This window comes from Heterodontus francisci, chromosome 19, assembly GCF_036365525.1.
Source record: "Heterodontus francisci isolate sHetFra1 chromosome 19, sHetFra1.hap1, whole genome shotgun sequence".
Lineage (NCBI taxonomy): Eukaryota > Metazoa > Chordata > Chondrichthyes > Heterodontiformes > Heterodontidae > Heterodontus > Heterodontus francisci.
In genome coordinates, this window is record NC_090389.1 from 5,043,400 (window position 1) to 5,061,514 (window position 18,115).

General features: G+C 45.2%; 1 protein-coding gene across 4 annotated transcripts in view; it reads right to left on the reverse strand.

The window, feature by feature from the left end:
- abhd14a (abhydrolase domain containing 14A) overlaps nucleotides 1–18,115 on the reverse strand; it is a 67,444-nt gene that overhangs the window by 44,268 nt on the left and 5,061 nt on the right. For 3 of the 4 annotated variants that reach the window (XM_068051336.1, XM_068051334.1, XM_068051337.1), the window contains exons 2-3: nucleotides 12,311–12,596; nucleotides 2,972–3,087 (exon numbers count right to left, since the gene is read on the reverse strand). In XM_068051336.1, coding sequence (XP_067907437.1) covers nucleotides 2,972–3,087; nucleotides 12,311–12,573 — 379 coding nt within the window. In that variant the 5' untranslated portion in view covers nucleotides 12,574–12,596. Of the gene's footprint in view, nucleotides 1–2,971; nucleotides 3,088–12,310; nucleotides 12,597–12,899; nucleotides 12,998–18,115 lie in introns of all 4 variants that reach the window. The other variant, XM_068051335.1, reaches the window with a different exon arrangement.

Genomic DNA, 18,115 nt, shown 5'->3' on the forward strand with positions numbered 1-18,115 from the left:
GGGACTGAGCAGACATTTTGTCTCCCTCCTCAGTCATTTGCAATGTAGGATACAGTGTTGCAAATTAGGTGGCCAACCTAAGCTGCCAGCAAAGTCATCCTTTTAGCTGGTCTTTTTTAAACCTCTTTCAAAATATATAAATTCAGATCTCCAGTCAGTGGATTAAAGAAAATTATCGTTCAACAAAGCACATTGGTGTGACACCATCCAGGACAAAGCAGCCCACTTGATCAGCACCCCATCCACTACCTTAAACATTCACTCCCTCCAACATCGGTGTACAGTGGCAGCAATGTGTATCATCTACAAGATGCACTGCAGCAACTCATCAAGACTTCTTCAACAGCCCTTCCCAAACCCTTGACCTCTACCACCTAGAAGAAGGACAGCAGATGCATGGGAACACCGTCAGCTGCAATTTCCCTTCCAAGTCACACAGCATTCTGACTTGGAAATATATTGTTCTTCCTTCATTGGCACTGGGTCAAAGTCCTGGAACTCCCTCCCTAAACAGCACTGTGGGTGAACCTACCTGACATGGACTGCAGCGGTTCACCACCACCTTCTCAATGGGCAAGTAGGGATGGGCAACAAATGCTTTCCTGGCCAGCAACGCTCACATCCCATTAATAAATAAAAAAAACTCCAGATGGGTTCTGACCAAGGCTCTATACAACTGTTCTATCGAGCCCACCCATGCTGCAACACTACAACCCAGTCCGCCCAGGGAATCTTCTGGGAGAGGCAATGAAAGTAGGCAGGAAAAAAATGTTTGCCAATTTTGGAAATAAAGCTCTGGCATATTTGTCGCCAGACTTCAAAAATTAACAAATCTCAGGAGAGCATGGTTCCTGGGAGATCATCCCCCAACATCCCCCAACATGCAATACATAGTTACTTGGCAAGGGGAAGTTGCCGATTTCCTTATCAAATGTGACTGGATTCTTTCCTCAGGCTTTGCGATGAACCAATCCGAGGTTTGGACTTCTCAAATACTGACTAATGAGCCAGGACCCCTTCCTAATATCTGACTTGGAGGCCAGTCCTTATTTGGGATTGTTTGTCCCAATTTTATTCCTCTGTCCCCCTCCCACTGTTACTAATCTTGTTGGGTATGGTACTGCAGACCCGTAACTTGCCCAATTGGTCACGCTCCATTTTTAAATCTACATAGTGATTGTTGACAGGTAAGCTGACCATGAGATCTTATATACTGCAGAGATGCATGCAGATGGCCCTGTGACCCAACGAGCTCCCAGCCCTCAGCATCATTTAAATACAGAAAGCAGGCTGTTGACTATGTGCCAGGTTTCCTATGGTCGTCTCCAAGATGCAGGTCAAACATTTTTATAATTTGCTTTGGTGGGGGAAGACCTGTGCAATGTTCAGGTGCTACCCAGCAACACTACCACCCATCCCAGCCTCACTGCAGCAGACCTCTGAATGCTGACTGTGGGTTTAATGGGTGGGCCTTGAATTCAACGTTCCATTGATGCAAATGCTGGGAAGTATGTTGAAGGATTTATTTCCCTCATCTTCACCTAGTTTGTATGTGCCTGTCCACATTCCACTCCGATCAGACTGGCGCTCAAAAAATGTGGGAGGCGCACAGAGATGGGGATATGGCTGAGCATCTTCCCAAGCAGTTTTCCAGTCTTGTCCGCTACAAGTCCACAAGGAAAGCTGGCGTAACAGGGCCATAAAATCTAAGCCAATATGTCAAGAATATTCTGAGTCAACTTGGACTAAGGACATGGGTGAAATTGGACTCTAATGAATAGAGATGCAGATGTATGTCACTGAAGAGCTCACAGATAACACTTCTTCCTCATGCAATTGAAGATTCCCAGTGGACGTTGTATGACCAACAGCAGATTAAAGATCACAGTGATAGAGATTTACCCTTTATATCTGAAATGCAAAAGCCTAAACCCACCAGTCACTATGATATTTAAATTGTAGTTAAGTATGTGTGGTATAATGAGGGGAAAGGACACCAGAACAGCAGAAGCCAGATCAAGAGTACAAACTCAGGCAAGGCCAGCATTTCCAGTACATTAGCTGGTTACGGCAATGAGTAGCTAAGCCTTATAGATCGTCCCGGGTTTAAGGCCCATTTCGTGTTGGGTCAGCTGATTGTAGCCAAGTGAAAGCAGTATAACCAGAACAAAAACATTCAGCAAAAGAGAAAGTGGTTTAAACTCTTCAGCCTTTGTTTTCATTTTTCAAGATTTTAAAAAGTGGTTCTGGATGTTTGAGTGTCAAAGTTCAGAATTCTGTTTCTCGTTTTATCTCAAAACCAAAATCCCTCCTTGGCAAAAAGCAACAAGTCCAATCCAGTCCTCAATTGATGTCCACACACATGGATGTTACAGCATGGTTCAAAATAGCAAATAGTCCTTATATTCCTAGTCCAGCCTGACTAAGATCAACTAAGTCATGGCAGGCCCGGCTCCCTTACTTGAAGGAGAGCTTGACAGAAACAGGAAGCTTGCTATCATTCCCAGTCCAAAACCAGGGCCACATTTTGGCTAATAATGACGAGGTGGGTACCTTCAACCCAATAATATTTTTAAATTCCGAATAAGTGAAGGGCTTGATTAACTGTGGGTTAAAAGAACATAGAATAGTACAGCACAGTACAAGCCCTTCGGCCCACGATGTTGTGCCGAACCTTTAATCTACTCTAAGATCAAACTAAGGTTCTTTGCTGATTTTTCAGATTCTCATGGCAGACAATAGTCACAGTGAAGCTCTTGCTTTGGCCGAGTTAGAAATCGACGCCGAGTTCAGCAACTAGCTGAACTGGGGAGGGGATAATCGAATATAGAACAGAAATGAGCTCACAAATATGCTGAGTGTGCATTTACAAGAATATTTTGCATACATTCCAATGTAGAAGACCTTATATAATAACTGTGTTTTTCACAAGACTTTAAGGATCAGAAATTGAAAGCTTGAAATGCCTTACCTGGTAAGTCCACTGCTACAGCTCTGTATCCTTGTTGCGCTAGCAGATTGAGTGTTCCTAGACCCTCCCAGGTCTTAGAGTTGAAGGCCTGCCCATGCAGCAGTAGTACCTCCAAGCTGAACAAAGAAAATGATGCAAGGTATCACTAAAATATAACATTAGAGGAGCAAGGAGAAAGTGCACAATGGTTAAAGCTTAAATCACTTGGGAAACACAATGTGATTAAACTAAACTTCAACTTAGGAGCTCCTACCCAACATGGAGAGGTCTGAGGAATGTATCTATTAAATAGGGATATTTATGTCCTCCTGTTACCTCTCTGTACTTATTGAGGTTGTTCAGATATAGATCATGATGGGCGACATCATGACTGCTCTCAATTGGACTGAAGGAGGAGGAGAATGAGGATCATCAGCACAAGGGCATGCTGTGGAGAGAGCTACAGATGGCCTGCAGAGAAGAAAGTAACAGAGTGGACGAGTTTGCTGAAGGCCCTACCCATCTAATAGGCTCTACAGACACAGGCACAGCTTCCTTGACTTGTTGGACGAGCAGTGCTTCTGAAGGCTGATATTGTCACGTCAGGCAGTTGCAGACTTCTGCAGCCTCCAAGAAGACCTGTTGCTTGCTGGACCTGGTGAACATGCATTACCAGTGGCTGTGCAAGCCACCACCGCCCTCAATATTTTGCCTCTGCCTCCTTCCAGGGCGCCACTGGAGATATAGCGAGAGTCTCGCAGTCGGCTGCACACAAATACATAAAGCAAATGATGAATGGATTATTTGCCAGGGCTCAGAGGTCTAGATCAATGAGCTGAATGGCATCCTTCTGTGTTTCTATATAAACGTTCACTGTGATGACAGTAGCCAGAATGAGCATGAACTGGAATTTGGGTCTCTGGCTGGTATTCCACAGGTCCTGGGTGTCACCAATGGCAATTTGAACACCCTCTGACCAACCAGGAACATATGTCAACTGCAAGGGATTTCATTCTGTTAGATTATTTTAAAATGGTTTATATGGTAAAGGTATTTAGGGAGTTTTAGCCAGAGAGTGAATGTAGTGAAAAGAGGAAGCTTTTTGTTGGTGAAAAATGAGCTGAGTCATTCAGGCACCAAGATAAGGCGGCGAAGACACCATATACCACAGTAAGAGATAGTGCAGGACAGTCAGAAATATGGAAGGTGACAAGGCCATTTGGCCTAGGTATTAAACAAAGCTTGTAGAACAGAGAAGATTGCCAAAAGATTAGAAGCGGGGTCAACACCTAAATACGTAGCCTCAGCCAACATGCACCTACACGTCTTGTTGTGCATAGATGCAGCTCAAGGAAGCCAAATAGTATCATAATGGGGCCTTTTTAACTTTTAAATTTCAGAGCCCTCTCAGGACAGTAGGAAGTCTGTCCACAAAGGTTACATGTCCCATCAGCTTGAATGCAACTTTGTGAAGAAAAGAGGTTGTATTAATTGCTCATCATTTAATGTGATACAGTAATACAGTCGTATAAAACCAATACTGTTATTAGTGAATGTATACTAAAGCTTGTTGAATGAAACCACACAGGCTTGAATCATATGGAGGTTATTGTTGTCAAACTAACAACACTTCAGTTGAGATCGTAACCACAGGAAATCCACTAACACATTCCATTAGCGTGCAGCTAATATGCAACTACAAAAACAGGGTCATGTAGCTCTGTACCAGCTGTCATGCTGCTTTCATACTGCAGCAGTCCAACATTCTCAACACATTCTGCCCTGGAACCAAACTGAAAGAATGGCTGCTGAGTGACAAAGGATATCCCTTTCAAACATGGCTGACATCACTGAGGAATCCCACCAATCAACACCAAGAACAATACAACTCCATCCATATGACTGCCAGATGTGTGACCGAACAGGCTATCAGCAGGCTGCAGATGTCTTGATAAGTCTGGAGATGCCCTTCAATACTTACCAGTAAGGGTCTCCAGGATAATTGTGATGTTCTGTATACTGCACAACATCGCACAGCAGTAGGGGCTTAGAGGTCCAGGAAGAAAAAACTGCTTGGACTCTACACCTGATGAGGGTTCCAAAGGCGAGGGGAAAGAGTAAGATGGGGTGTCCAATGCAAGACCAGCCCATCACATTGTTTCTCGAGATGCCCTGAAAGCTTGAAGGTTCAGTTAGTCACACACTGAAGCAATGTCCCGAAACACCCCCACCACCACTCCCCATTCCCTCAACACAAACTGTGCACTAACCATCCATCCAGTGGGTCCACATCCACCAACTGGTGTCAGACAACTTATCTCTCTACCTTCAGCAGCAAACCAGTGAAAAACAGAATGGGCAATCTGACCATCCAATAATGAGGCACACGGGAAAGTGATGTGAATTTACTAATTTAATATGCTCCAAAGAAATATTTATAACAACTATAAAGTTACACACATCTACTTATTCTTGGTGAACTATAAAACCTTTCTTTCCCCATCACTTCTATGTGATGCAAGCCCTGTAGCTTTAGCAGAGGCAGTGGCAGGCTGCTCTGTATATGAGGTGCTCTCAAACAAAAACCTTTAGGTATTGGGGCAGCACAGTGGTTAGCACCGCAGCCTCACAGCTCCAGGGACCCGGGTTCGATTCTGGGTACTGCCTGTGCAGAGTTTGCAAGTTCTCCCTGTGAGCGCATGGGTTTTTGGCGGGTGCTCCGGTTTCCTCCCACAGCCCAAAGACTTGCAGGTGATAGGTAAATTGGCCGTTGTAAATTGCCCCTAGTGTAGGTAAATGTTAAGGAATATGGGATGACTGTAGGGTTAGTATAAATGGGTGGTTGTTGGTTGGCACAGACTCGGTGGGCCGAAGGGCCTGTTTCAGTGCTGTATCTGTAAAATAAAAAAAAATATTGGAGCTGGTAAGGGCCCTGCCAATGACTTCTCAACCTGCAATCGCACAGGGGCAGACTGGGCCAGTGGGAGACCAGGCAGAGATTTCTCTCTCTACAGATACTTCCCAACCTGCTCAGCATTTTCTGTTTTTATTTTAGATTTCCAGCATCCCCAGCACGTTGCTCTTGTGATGGGAGAGGAGAGAGAATTGGGGGAGGGGCACAATGGATTTGTCATGCATATGAACTGTAAAGAGTGTGTACTTTTCTCTCCTTTATCACCATCCTTCCTCCCTGTGCTAGCAGCACATCACTCCTGCTTCACTGCAAGAGAGTTGCTTGGAGGAGATCAGTGACTCCTTGTAAGCTCTGCCAGACAGCAAGTGGAAACTGGTAGACACGCTTGTGGTCAGAGTTTGCAAGGCTGACGTCTCTTCTTTGGCCTCCTTATCTCGAGAGACAATGGATACGCGCCTGGAGGTGGTCAGTGGTTTGTGAAGCAGCGCCTGGAGTGGCTATAAAGGCCAATTCTAGAGTGACAGGCTCTTCCACAGGTGCTGCAGAGAAATTTGTTTGTCGGGGCTGTTACACAGTTGGCTCTCCCCTTGCGCTTCTGTCTTTTTTCCTGCCAACTACTAAGTCTCTTCGATTCGCCAAACTTTAGCCCCGCCTTTATGGCTGCCCGCCAGCTCTGGCGAACGCTGGCAACTGACTCCCACGACTTGTGATCAATGTCACAGGATTTCATGTCCGTTTTCAGACGTCTTTAAAGCAGAGACATGGACGGCCAGTGGATCTGATACCAGTGGCGAGCTCGCTGTACAATGTGTCTTTGGGGATCCTGCCATCTTCCATGCGGCTCACATGGCCAAGCCATCTCAAGCGCCGCTGACTCAGTAGTGTGTACAAGCTGGGGATGTTGGCCACCTCGAGGACTTCTGTGTTGGAGATACGGTCCTGCCACCTGATTCTCCGGAGGCAGCGAAGATGGAATGAATTGAGACATCGCTCTTGGCTGACATACGTTGTCCAGGCCTCGCTGCCATATAGCAAGGTACTGAGGACACAGGCTTGATACACTCGGACTTTTGTGATCCGTGTCAGTGCGCCATTTTCCCACACTCTCTTGGCCAGTCTGGACATAGCAGTGGAAGCCTTTCCCATGCGCTTGTTGATTTCTGCATCTAGAGACAGGTTACTGGTGATAGTTGAGCCTCGGTAGGTGAACTCTTGAACCACTTCCAGAGCGTGGTCGCCAATATTGATGGATGGAGCATTTCTGACATCCTGCCCCATGATGTTCGTTTTCTTGAGGCTGTTGGTTAGGCCAAATTCATTGCAGGCAGCCACAAACCTGTCGATGAGACTCTGCAGGCACTCTTCAGTGTGAGATGTTAAAGCAGCATCGTCAGCAAAGAGGAGTTCCCTGATGAGGACTTTCCGTACTTTGGACTTCGCTCTTGGATGGGCAAGGTTGAACAACCTGCCCCCTGATCTCGTGTGGAGGAAAATTCCTTCTTCAGAGGACTTGAACGCGTGTGAAAGCAGCAGTGAGAAGAAAAGCCCAAAAAGTGTGGGTGCCAGAACACAGCCCTGTTTCACGCCACTCAGGATAGGAAAGGGCTCTGATGAGGAGCCACCATGTTGAATTGTGCCTTTCATATTATCATGGAATGAGGTGATGATACTTAGTAGCTTTGGTGGGCATCCAATCTTTTCTAGTAGTCTGAAGAGACCACGTCTGCTGACAAGGTCAAAGGATTTGGTGAGATCAATGAAAGCAATGTAGAGGGGCATCTGTTGTTCAGGGCATTTCTCCTGTATCTGACGATGGGAGAACAGCATGTCAACGGTCAATCTCTCTGCACGAAAGCCACACTGTGCCTTAGGGTAGACGCGCTCAGCCAGCTTCTGGAACCTGTTCAGAGAGTGACTCGAGCAAAGACTTTCCCCACTATGCTGAGCAGGGAGATTCCACGGTAGTTGCTGCAGTCACCGCGGTCACCTTCGTTTTTATAGAGGGTGATGATATTGGCATCGCGCATGTCCTGAGGTACTGCTCCCTCGTCCCAGCACAGGCATAGCAGTTCATGTAGTGCTGAGAGTATAGCAGGCTTGGCACTCTTGATTATTTCAGGGGTAATGCTGTCCTTCCCAGGGGCTTTTCCGCTGGCTGGAGAATCAATGGCATCACTGAGTTCTGATTTGGTTGGCTGTATGTCCAGCTCATCCATGACGGGTAGAGGCTGGGCTGCATTGAGGGCAGTCTCAGTGACAGCATTCTCCCTGGAGTACAGTTCTAGGTAGTGCTCAACCCATCGGTCCATTTGTTTGTGTTGGTCAGTGATTATGTCCCCTGATTTAGATTTGAGGGGGCCGATCTTCTTGATGGTTGGCCCAAGAGCTCTCTTCATGCCATCATACATTCCTCTGATATTTCCTGTGTCTGAGGCCAGCTGAATATGACTGCATAGGTGTTGCCAGTAGTCGTTTGCGCAGCGCCTGGCTGTTCTTTGTGCAGTGCCTCTGGCTGCTTTAAGTGCTGCGGATGTTAAATCGCTGGGGGCTTTCTTGTAGTTCAACAGTGCAATGCGCTTAGCGGCTATGACAGGTTCCAGCTCTTCATTATGAGATTGAAACCAGTCTGCATTTCTCTTCGCATTTTGCCGTAGGTGGTCAAAGCTGACTCAGATGGCGTCTCTGATGTGGGCCCACTTGGTCTCAGCATCCCCTGTGGGAGTGTTTTGAAGGGCTGTTACAAGTGAATTTAGAAATTTTTCTAACAGTTGTGGGTGAGAAATTCTGCTCGTGTTGATGCACGGGTGGCCCTTCTGCTTGGAATGATGCAACTTCTTTGGTCTGAGTCTAACCTTGCTGCACACCAGGGAGTGGTCGGTGTCGCAGTCTGCACTGTGGAAGCTGCGTGTGATTTGAACACTGTTTAAGGCGGCTCGCCTTGTGACAATGAGGTCTAGCTGGTGCCAACGACGCGACGCCTACGCCTGCAGAAACTCACCAGTGGGGCCAGATACAATTTCTATAGAGGTGGCCAGACTCTCAAATGGAAAACTATATGGTTGAAAAGGACTGCGACATGTCATTTTCTCCTCCGATCTTTATCCTCTTCCTGGCATTCTGTGCTCTCTTCTCCTGCAAGGGTGATATGACAGATCTATGAATGGCTGAGGCATGTGTGCACCTGGTAAAGTTGATAGTCGGGCAGGTAAATTACAAACAATGTACCTCTAATTTTTTTCTGGAGTGCGTGGACGATTTGTTTACATGCGTAGCCCCTTTAAATCTTGTGCAGCCGCTTGCATGGGAACTTTCAGGTTGCTGCACAGCCAGCTAGCTTAGAGGAATCACTGGTCACAAGCAGCACTGGCATGCATTTGAACATACCATTTGAGGATATGTGCTGTGATTTGCAGGAGCTGTATGAGGTGGTAGCAGGTTACACGAGGATTGGGGTGAATGTCAGTGACGGATGGAGGAAGAGGAGGTGAGGATGTGATAAGAGTGAGGATGAGGAGTTCTGGAAATGGAGTATGCTTGACAAGACAGAGTGAGATGGAGTGCACTGCAGAATGTAGGGACATCTTTAAGACAGAGTGAGGTAGGGTGCACTGCAGAATGTAAGTACAGTTTTAGGTTTTCTGACTTATCCTGACCTAGACTTGTTATTGAAGCATTTGTTGCATTGTATCCATGGCGACACTCCTGCTGCTCACCTCCTGTGACATTGCCAGTCATGCCTTCTTTGTGAAGGTAGTAAGGTTTTTTTTTTTCTGTTGCTGGGAAACAATATCACCCTCCTGGTCCTTACTGCGCCCAAAATATCCAGGGAAGACTGACTAAAGCCTTTGCTCGCCTTCCTGTCAGCTCTACATTCTCACTGCACTGCACAATCCTCTGAGATCTAAACCTCCATCTCCCTTTCATCTCTGAACTGGACCTTTAAATAGTCAAGGTGAAATCACATCATGCAGCTTAGTGCGATGCCCACTCATGCACAGTGGAGATGCAAAACACAAGTAAAATGATAACAAGGCAGCCCAGTTAAAATCATACCTGTTCCGCTACATTGCCTGCTCGTCGCCTAGTATCGCGCCCCTTCCCTGGGTTAATATCGAGGCGCAAGTCTCAACTGCAACATGTAGCACCAGCAGTGGCCAAGCAAAATGTTAAAGGCTAAGCCAGAATGAGAGATAGAATGGCAGAGGGGGCTGTAGACTAAAGGGAAAGGACTGAGCAGAGAGATCTTGAAGAAATAAGGCCTGATGTTTTAAGATAAAACCAAATAGAAATAAAATTTGAAGAAGACACCTATGTGCCCAAAATCAACTGGAGAGTGTGTGGTAAGAAAAAGACTTTGGTCATGTACAAAGACAAAGTAAGAGGAGGAGTAGGGCCTATTATGGACAGTGAGAGTAATATATGCTTAGAGGCACAGGGCTAGGCTAATAAACCTAATGAGTACTTTGTGTCAGTGTTCAATAAGGAAATGGAGGCTGACAAAATATCAGTAGAAGCAAAGGGAGTAGAGGTAATGGATAGGATAAAAAATTGAGAGGGGAGAGATACTAAAAATGTTTACAATGCTTAGGGTAGATAAGTCACCTGGTCCAGATGGCTTGCATCCTAGGTTGCTAAAAGAAGTGGGGATGGAGATAGCAGAAGGGCTTGCCAAAATCTTCCAATCTTCCCTGGGTATGGGGGAGATGCCAGAGGATTGGAGAGTAGCAAATGTGACACCCTTATTCAAGAAAGGGTGTAAGGACAGTCCGAGCAACTACAGGCCAGTTAGTTTAACATTAGTGGTGGTAAGGTTTTAGAAACAATAATCAGGGAAAATATCAATGGACACTTAGATAGGTTCTAGTTAATTAAGGATAGCCAGCATGAATTTGTAAAAGACAGATCATGCTTGACTGACCGAATTGAATTATTTAATGAAGTAACAGAGAAGGTTGATGAAGGGAATGCGATGGATGCTGTTCATATGGATTTTAAGAAAGCATTTGATAAGGTACCACATATGTCTATCATTGGATAGACATATGGATGAAAATGGAATAGTGTAGGTCAGATGGTTTCACAGGTCGGCGCAACATCGAGGGCCGAAGGGCCTGTACTGCGCTGTAATGTTCTAATTCTAATTCTAAAAAGAAAGGCTGGTTAACAAAACTGAGGCTCATGGAATAGGCGGGTCAGTGTTCAAATGGATAAAAAATTGGCTTAAGGACAGAAAACACTGTCGTAGTAAATGGTTATTTTTCCAACTGGAGGATGGTAGACAGTGGTGGTCCCCAAGGGTCAGTGCTAGGACCACTGCTTTTTTTGCTATATATAAATTACTTGGATCTTGGAATACAGAGTAGAATCTCAAAATTTGCTGATGACAACAAACTTGGAGGTGTGGCAAACAGCGAGGATGATATGAATTGCCTGCAGCAGGACATAGATAGGCTAACAGAATCTAATACTGACAAGTGCGAGGTGATGCATTTTAGCAGAAGGAATACAGAGAGGCAATATATACTTATTGGCACAGTTCCAAAGAGTGTGCAGGAACAGAAGGACCTGGGCATGCATGCGCATCGATCATTGAAGGTGGTGGGACATATTGAGAGAGTGATTAGTAAAGCATCTGGGATCTTGGGCTTAATAAATAAAGGTATTGAGTACAAAGGCAGGGAAGTTATTACTGAATCTTTATAAAGCTCTGGTTAGGCCCCAACTGGAGTATTGCGTCCAGTTCTGGTCACCACACTTTAGGAAGGATGTGAGAGCCCTTGAGAGGGTGCAGAGGAGATTTACCAGAATGGTTCCTGGGATGGGGGATTTTAGTTCCAAGAATATGCACACCTATTCGTTTAATCGAATCAGACTGCTGGACTTCCTGTTAGGTTGGAAAAGCTGGGTTTATTCTCCTTAGAACAAAGGAGATTGAAGGGAGATTTAATAGAAGTGTACAAGATTATGACAGGATAGATAAGTTAGACAAGGAAAAACTGTTCCCATTAAAAAATGGTAAAGGATTAGATTACACAGATTGAACGTTTTGGACATAAGATGCAGGGGGAATATGCGGAAGCACGTTTTTTATGCAGTGGGTGGTAATGACCTGGAACTCACTACCCATAAGTGTGGTAGAAGTGGAGACGATCAATGACTTCAAGAGGAAGTTGAATGGCCACCTCAGAGAAATAGACTTACAGGGCTACGGGGATTGAGCCGGGAAGCGGGGCTGACAGCATTGCTCTGTGAAGAGCCGGCAAGGACTTGATGGGTCGAATGGCCTCCTTCTGTACCGCAAATGACTCTATGACAAACATGTTTCTACAAACTAAGTCTATGTGGTTCAGACTGTAGCTGGACAGTAACAGTTCCTGGATAAATGGTCTATGTATTACAGACTCTAACTGGAGCGTAAGCGCACCCATTTTCTAGATCTCATTTACCTAGGTTGTAGGTTTTCTCCATCCTTCTCTGGAGGTAGCGCTTCCCGGTAGAAAACTTGCAGGGTTCCTGTTTTTTGGGTTTTCTGCACAGTGACATTGACACGGAGCTGTTTAGTATTGGCCATGCTGATTCCCTGAGGTGGATCTGAGGGCCTAAACTTGTGCAGCAGGATGTGAGGAAGCAAATAGTAGACCACAAGTGCGACACTCACAACAAGTAGGAAGGCCAGCAGTCTGATTCGATTAAATGAACAGATGTGCATATTCTTCCTCAAAATGGAGAAATCTGGAATGAGAACAAAGGGACATCAAAACCCAATGACATATAGGTGTGAGATACTCCCATTAATACAGCATTTTCTTAATTATGAACCACATCTCATTCTTTAACCCTTCCTGTTGTCAGTTATATGCCCATTTTTACTAGCTATTTGGACATCTGTATCTTAGACTGCTCTATAGATGAATCCTATCACAGCACATCCTTGCAAATATGTTATGCTATTCAAGCAATCAAAGACTGGAACTTATTAAGGTTAAAGTCTGCAAAAAACCGTATTAGAAAAAAATAATGGCACTGAAGACTTACCAATCCCCAGAACCTGATGGTTTCTAGCCCAGGATTTTAAAGGAAGTAGGTGAGGAAATTGCAGATGCTTTAAAGCTCTCTTGATTCAGGAACTGTCCCTTTAGATTGGAAAATTGTAAATGTAACTCCATCATTTAAGAAAGGTATGAGAGAGAAACCAGGAAATTGTAGACCTATTAGGCTAATGTCTTTGTGAGGAAGTTAATGGAATCTATAATTAAGGACAGAGTGACAGAGCACTTGGAAATATTTGAGTTAATTACAGAGTGCCAACACTGATTTGTAAAGGGTAGGTCAAGCAAACAAGCCTAAGTAAATATTTTGAGGAAGTATTAGACAGGGGGATGTCTATGGATGTAGTTTATATGGACTTAAGGTTTCAAATGAGACACTATTAGCTAAAATTAAAGATCATAGAATTCAAGGCATATTATTGACCTGGTTAGGTAATTGCTTAGGCCGTAAGGCTATTTGGCCCATCGAGTCTACACTCAAATTGAAAGGAAGTAACTAGTGGTGACCACAAGGATCTATGATGGGGCCTTAACTCACTACTCCCCTCGTAACTATCACTGATAAGGAAATCACTGATCATTTTCTTCTGCCCATATTTCCCTTTCTCCTCCCAACCCTACTTCTTTCTGTAAAAAAAAAAAGAGAATGTCGGAAACACTCAGCAGGTCTGGCAGCATCTGAGGAAGGAGAAAAAAAATTAACATTTCAGGTCAGTGAACTTTTATTAGCACTGGGAAAAGTTAGAGATGTAACAGGGTTTAAGCAAGTACACAGGCAGGAAAAGAGGCGGGGGGGGGGGGGTGGGGGGGGAGGGAGGGAGGGAGGGAAAAGAACAAAAGGGAAAGTCTATGATGCAGTGGAAGCCAGGAGAGATAAAATGGCAAAAGGGTTGTTGGGGCATGGAAAATGGGGACCAGTAGGAAATGGTAATGGGACAAGTAAAGAAACAAAAGATGGGTCTCGAGGAAGATTAAATGGGAACAGCCATCAACAGCTGCTGTCCAAAAAAATGGGAGCAGTGGTTATGATCTGAAATTGTTGAACCAAATGTTGAGTCCAGAAGGCTATAAAGTGCTAACTGAAAGATGAGGTGCTGTTTCTTGAGCTTATGTTGAGCTTCATTCGAACACTGCAGGAGACCGAGGACAGAGAGATCAGCCTGAGAGTGATGTGAAAAATTGAAATGACAGGTGACCGGAAGCTCATGTGTTTGGTCTCCGCATTGTGAGCAGCGAATACAATATACTAAATTAAAAGAAGTACTAGTAAATTGCTGCTTTACCTGGAGGAGTGTTTAGGGCCCTGGATACAGGGAAGGGTGGAGGTAAAAGTCCAGATGTAGCATCTCTTGAACTTGCATGGGCAGGTGACATGGAATGGGGAAGTGGTGTTGGAGGTGATTGAGGAGTGGACCAGGTGTCATGGAGGGAATGGTCCCTTCGGATCGCTAAAGAGCAGAGGAGGGAAAGATGCGTTAGGTATCGTGCTGAAGGTGGTGGAAATGGCAGAAGATAATCCATTGAATGTGAATGCTGGTGGGGTGGAAGGTGAGGACAAGGGGAACCTGATCATGGTTCTGGGAAGGAGGGGAAGCAGTGAGAACAAAAGTGCAGAAAATGGAATGGACACAGCCAAGGGTCCTGTTAAACACGGTGGAGGGGAATCCTCAGTTGAGGAAAAAGACATCAGATTTCTTGTGTAGAAGGTGCATTGTCAGAATAGATGTGATAGAGTTGGAGAAACTTGGAGAATAGAATTGAGTCCTTACAGGAGGTGAGGCGGGAGCAAGTGTAGTCAAAGTAGCTGTTGGAGTTAGTGCGTCCACCTCTGGAATAACTTTCCCTCAAGTCACTTACCATCGAACTTTCAAATTCCTAACTATCTAGCCTTTGACCCACAATTCATTCATGGCAACCCTGCAGCTACTGATCTGCTAAAATCACACCCTCCCCACAACCTCTGAACTTCTTGTTGCCATTAAAACCATTACTCTCTCCCACACAGCCATTCCCCCGATACACCCCTCATCTCCACTCCCTTAAGACCAAGGGATCCAGATTTGAATGCTTATGGTAGACAACTGGTTTAACCATTCATCGTCAAAACTGTCCAGACCAAATAAAGCACTGCCAGGTTCTGCTGTCCATCAGCAAAACTGCTCCCTATGCATTCCTGGATGATCTTTGAAAAGATAACTGCCAGCTTTGTTTCTCCATCACAAACCGTCTTCTTAAACCACACTCCTCTGCCTCCTTCAACCTCACCTTCAAGTGCAAGAAGTTCATGGCCTTTTTTGTCAGAAGATCAAGACCATCCATTCAGTTGCCTTTGCTGCTTCCCTCCCTTTCTCTAGACTAATGGTTCTCAAACTGCGGGTTTGCAGAGACCTTCCGAGGTTTCATGATGCACAGCCAGTCTTACAGATGGGCAATGTGGGTTGCTGTAGTCAAGACTAAGTAAATGAGCGGCGGCCAACGATGTGCTCTGTTCCCCCCTTGAATCTGCTCTTCTCTCTGCTCCTCCAGCACTCTTTCCTTGCTCCTACTCATCCCATGCTCCTGCTATCTCTGTACCCTGCTCTCCCCATACTCTGCTTCCACAGTTCTCTGGCACTTCCTCTGCTCTTTCTGGACTCATGCTCCCCCAACCCTCACCACCCTCCTGGGTTCCTGATCTCTCTGGGCTCATGCTCCCCCAATACTCCTGCTTTCTCTGGGATCCTGCTTTCCCCCCTGCTCCTGTAGTGCTCTTTCCTTGCTCCTGCTCTCTCCAGGTTCCTGCTTTCTCCATACTCTGCTCTCCCCATGCTCTGCTCCCTTAGTGCTCCTGTTCTTCCTCTTTTCCCCTCGTGCTTTCTCTGTACTCTGCTCTCTCTCGGCTCATGCTCCTGCTCTGCTCGGGCTATTGCTCCCCCCATGCTCCTGCTTTCTCTGTTCTCTACTCCTCCCATGCCCCTGCTCTCCCTCTGCTCCTGCTTTCTCTGTTCTCTACTCCTCCCATGCTTCTGCTTTCCCTCTTATCCCCTTGTGCTTTCTCTGTGCTCTATTCTCTTCTGGTTGCTGCCAAGGATGGACAGACTCTGTAGTGATATCTGTAGGTAAATACCTGTTGTCTTAAAAGCAATATTAAAATGCTCTTTATATACAACACCTTCATATTTTATGTATTATATAGTATTTTAACATAGTTGGTGGGGGGGGGGGGTATGATTAGTAATCCATTTGAAAAGGGGTCCTTCAACCGAAAAGGTTTGAGAACCACTGCCCTAGACCACCAGGTCAAACTTCCCCTAACGTTCCCTGCTGCCCTAACCCTAAACTCACACTTTTCTCTGGATTCTATCCCATCCCTCACATTGCTCTCTCCAAGTTCCCGCAACCCTATTCCAACCAAACTGCTGACTACGGACTTCCCTCCACTGTCTCTGATTTGTCACATTGCGTGTCTGACATCCAATATTAGCTGAAATTTCTTTCAACAGTTGGGAAGACTGAAGCCATGGTCTTTGGGCCCTGCCTCAAACTCTGTTCCCTGTCCACCTTTTCCATCCCTGGCAACTGTCTAAAGTTGAGCCAGACCACTCACAACCTTAGTGTGGTGTTTAACCTCAAGATGAGCTCTGTTATCATTTATTGAAAGGGGAATTGAATATAAAAGTAGGGAGGTTATGCTTCAGCTATACAGTGCATTGGTGAGACCACATCTGGAGTACTCTGTACAGTACTGATCTCCTTATTTAAGGAAGGATGTAAATGCGTTGGAGGCAGTACAATGAAGGTTTACTGGATTAATACCTGGAATGGGCGGGCTGTCTTACGAGGAAAGATTGGACAGGCTATGCTTGTATCCGCTGGAATTTAGAAGAGTAAGAGGCGACTTGATTGAAACATATAAGATCCTGAGGGGTCTTGACAGGGTGGATGAGGAAAGGATGTTTCCCCTTTTGGGAAAATCTAGAACTAGGGGTCACTGTTTAAAAATAAGGGGTCACCCATTTAAGACAGAGATGAGGAGAATTTTTTTCTGAGGTCGTGAGTCTTTGGAATTCTCTTCCTCAAAGGGCGGTGAAAGCAGAGTCTTTGAATATTTTTAAGGCAGTGGTGGATAGATTCTTGATAAGCAAGGGAGTGGAAGGTTATCGGGGGTAGGTGGAATTGTGGAGTAATCAGTTCAGCATTGAACTTATTGAATGGCGGAGCAGACTCGAAGGGGCGAGTGGCCTACTCCTGCTCCTAATTCGTATGACCACATATCTGCATCACCAAGACAGCCTACTTCCACCTCCATAATATTGTCCAATTCCGTGCCTGCCTCAGCTCATCTCCAGTGGAAACCCTAATGCATGCCTTTGTTCCCTCCACAGTTGGCTATTTCAATGTTCTCCTGGCCAGCCTCCCATCTTCCACTCTCCATAAACTTGAGCTCATCCAGAACTCTGCTGCCCATATCTTAACTCGCATCAAGTCTCATTCACCCATCACCCCCGTGCTTGCTGACCTACATTGATTCCCTGTCTGGCAACATGTTGATTTTAAAATACGTATCCTTGTTTTTCAATCGCTCCACAGCCTTGCCTCTATCTCTGCAACCTTCTTTTCCTACAAGCCTTCAAGACCTCTGCGCTCTTCCAATTCTGTCCTCTTTTACATTCTTGATCTTAATCACTCCACCACTGGTGGTTATGCCTTCAGCTGCCCTGGACGCAAGCTCTGGAATTCCCTTCCTAAACCTCTCTGCCTCTCGCCTTCCCTCTCCTCCTTTAAGATGTTTCTTAAAACCCACCTCTTTACAAAGTATTTTGGGCATCTGTCCTAATATCGCCTCCTGTGGCTTGGTGTCAAAAATGTTTTTATTGCTAACACTCGTCAAGCGCTTCAGGACGTTTTGCTCTGTTAAAGGCATGATATAAATACAAGTTGTTGTTGCCGTTGACACAAAGATTGGTAGTACTTGTGTAGATGGGAGGATAAAATTACAGAAACATTGATAGATTAATTGAGTGGAAAAAACTGTGGCAGATGGATTTCAACAGAGTAAAGTGTGAGGTCATCAATTTAGGATGAAAAAAAGAATAGATATGATTATTTTTTAAATGGTGAAAAATGAGGAACAGTGGAGGTTCAAAGAGATTTAGTGATCCATGTACACAGATTAAAATGTAGTAGTCAGGCATAAGAAATAGTTAAAAAGGCTAACAGAAT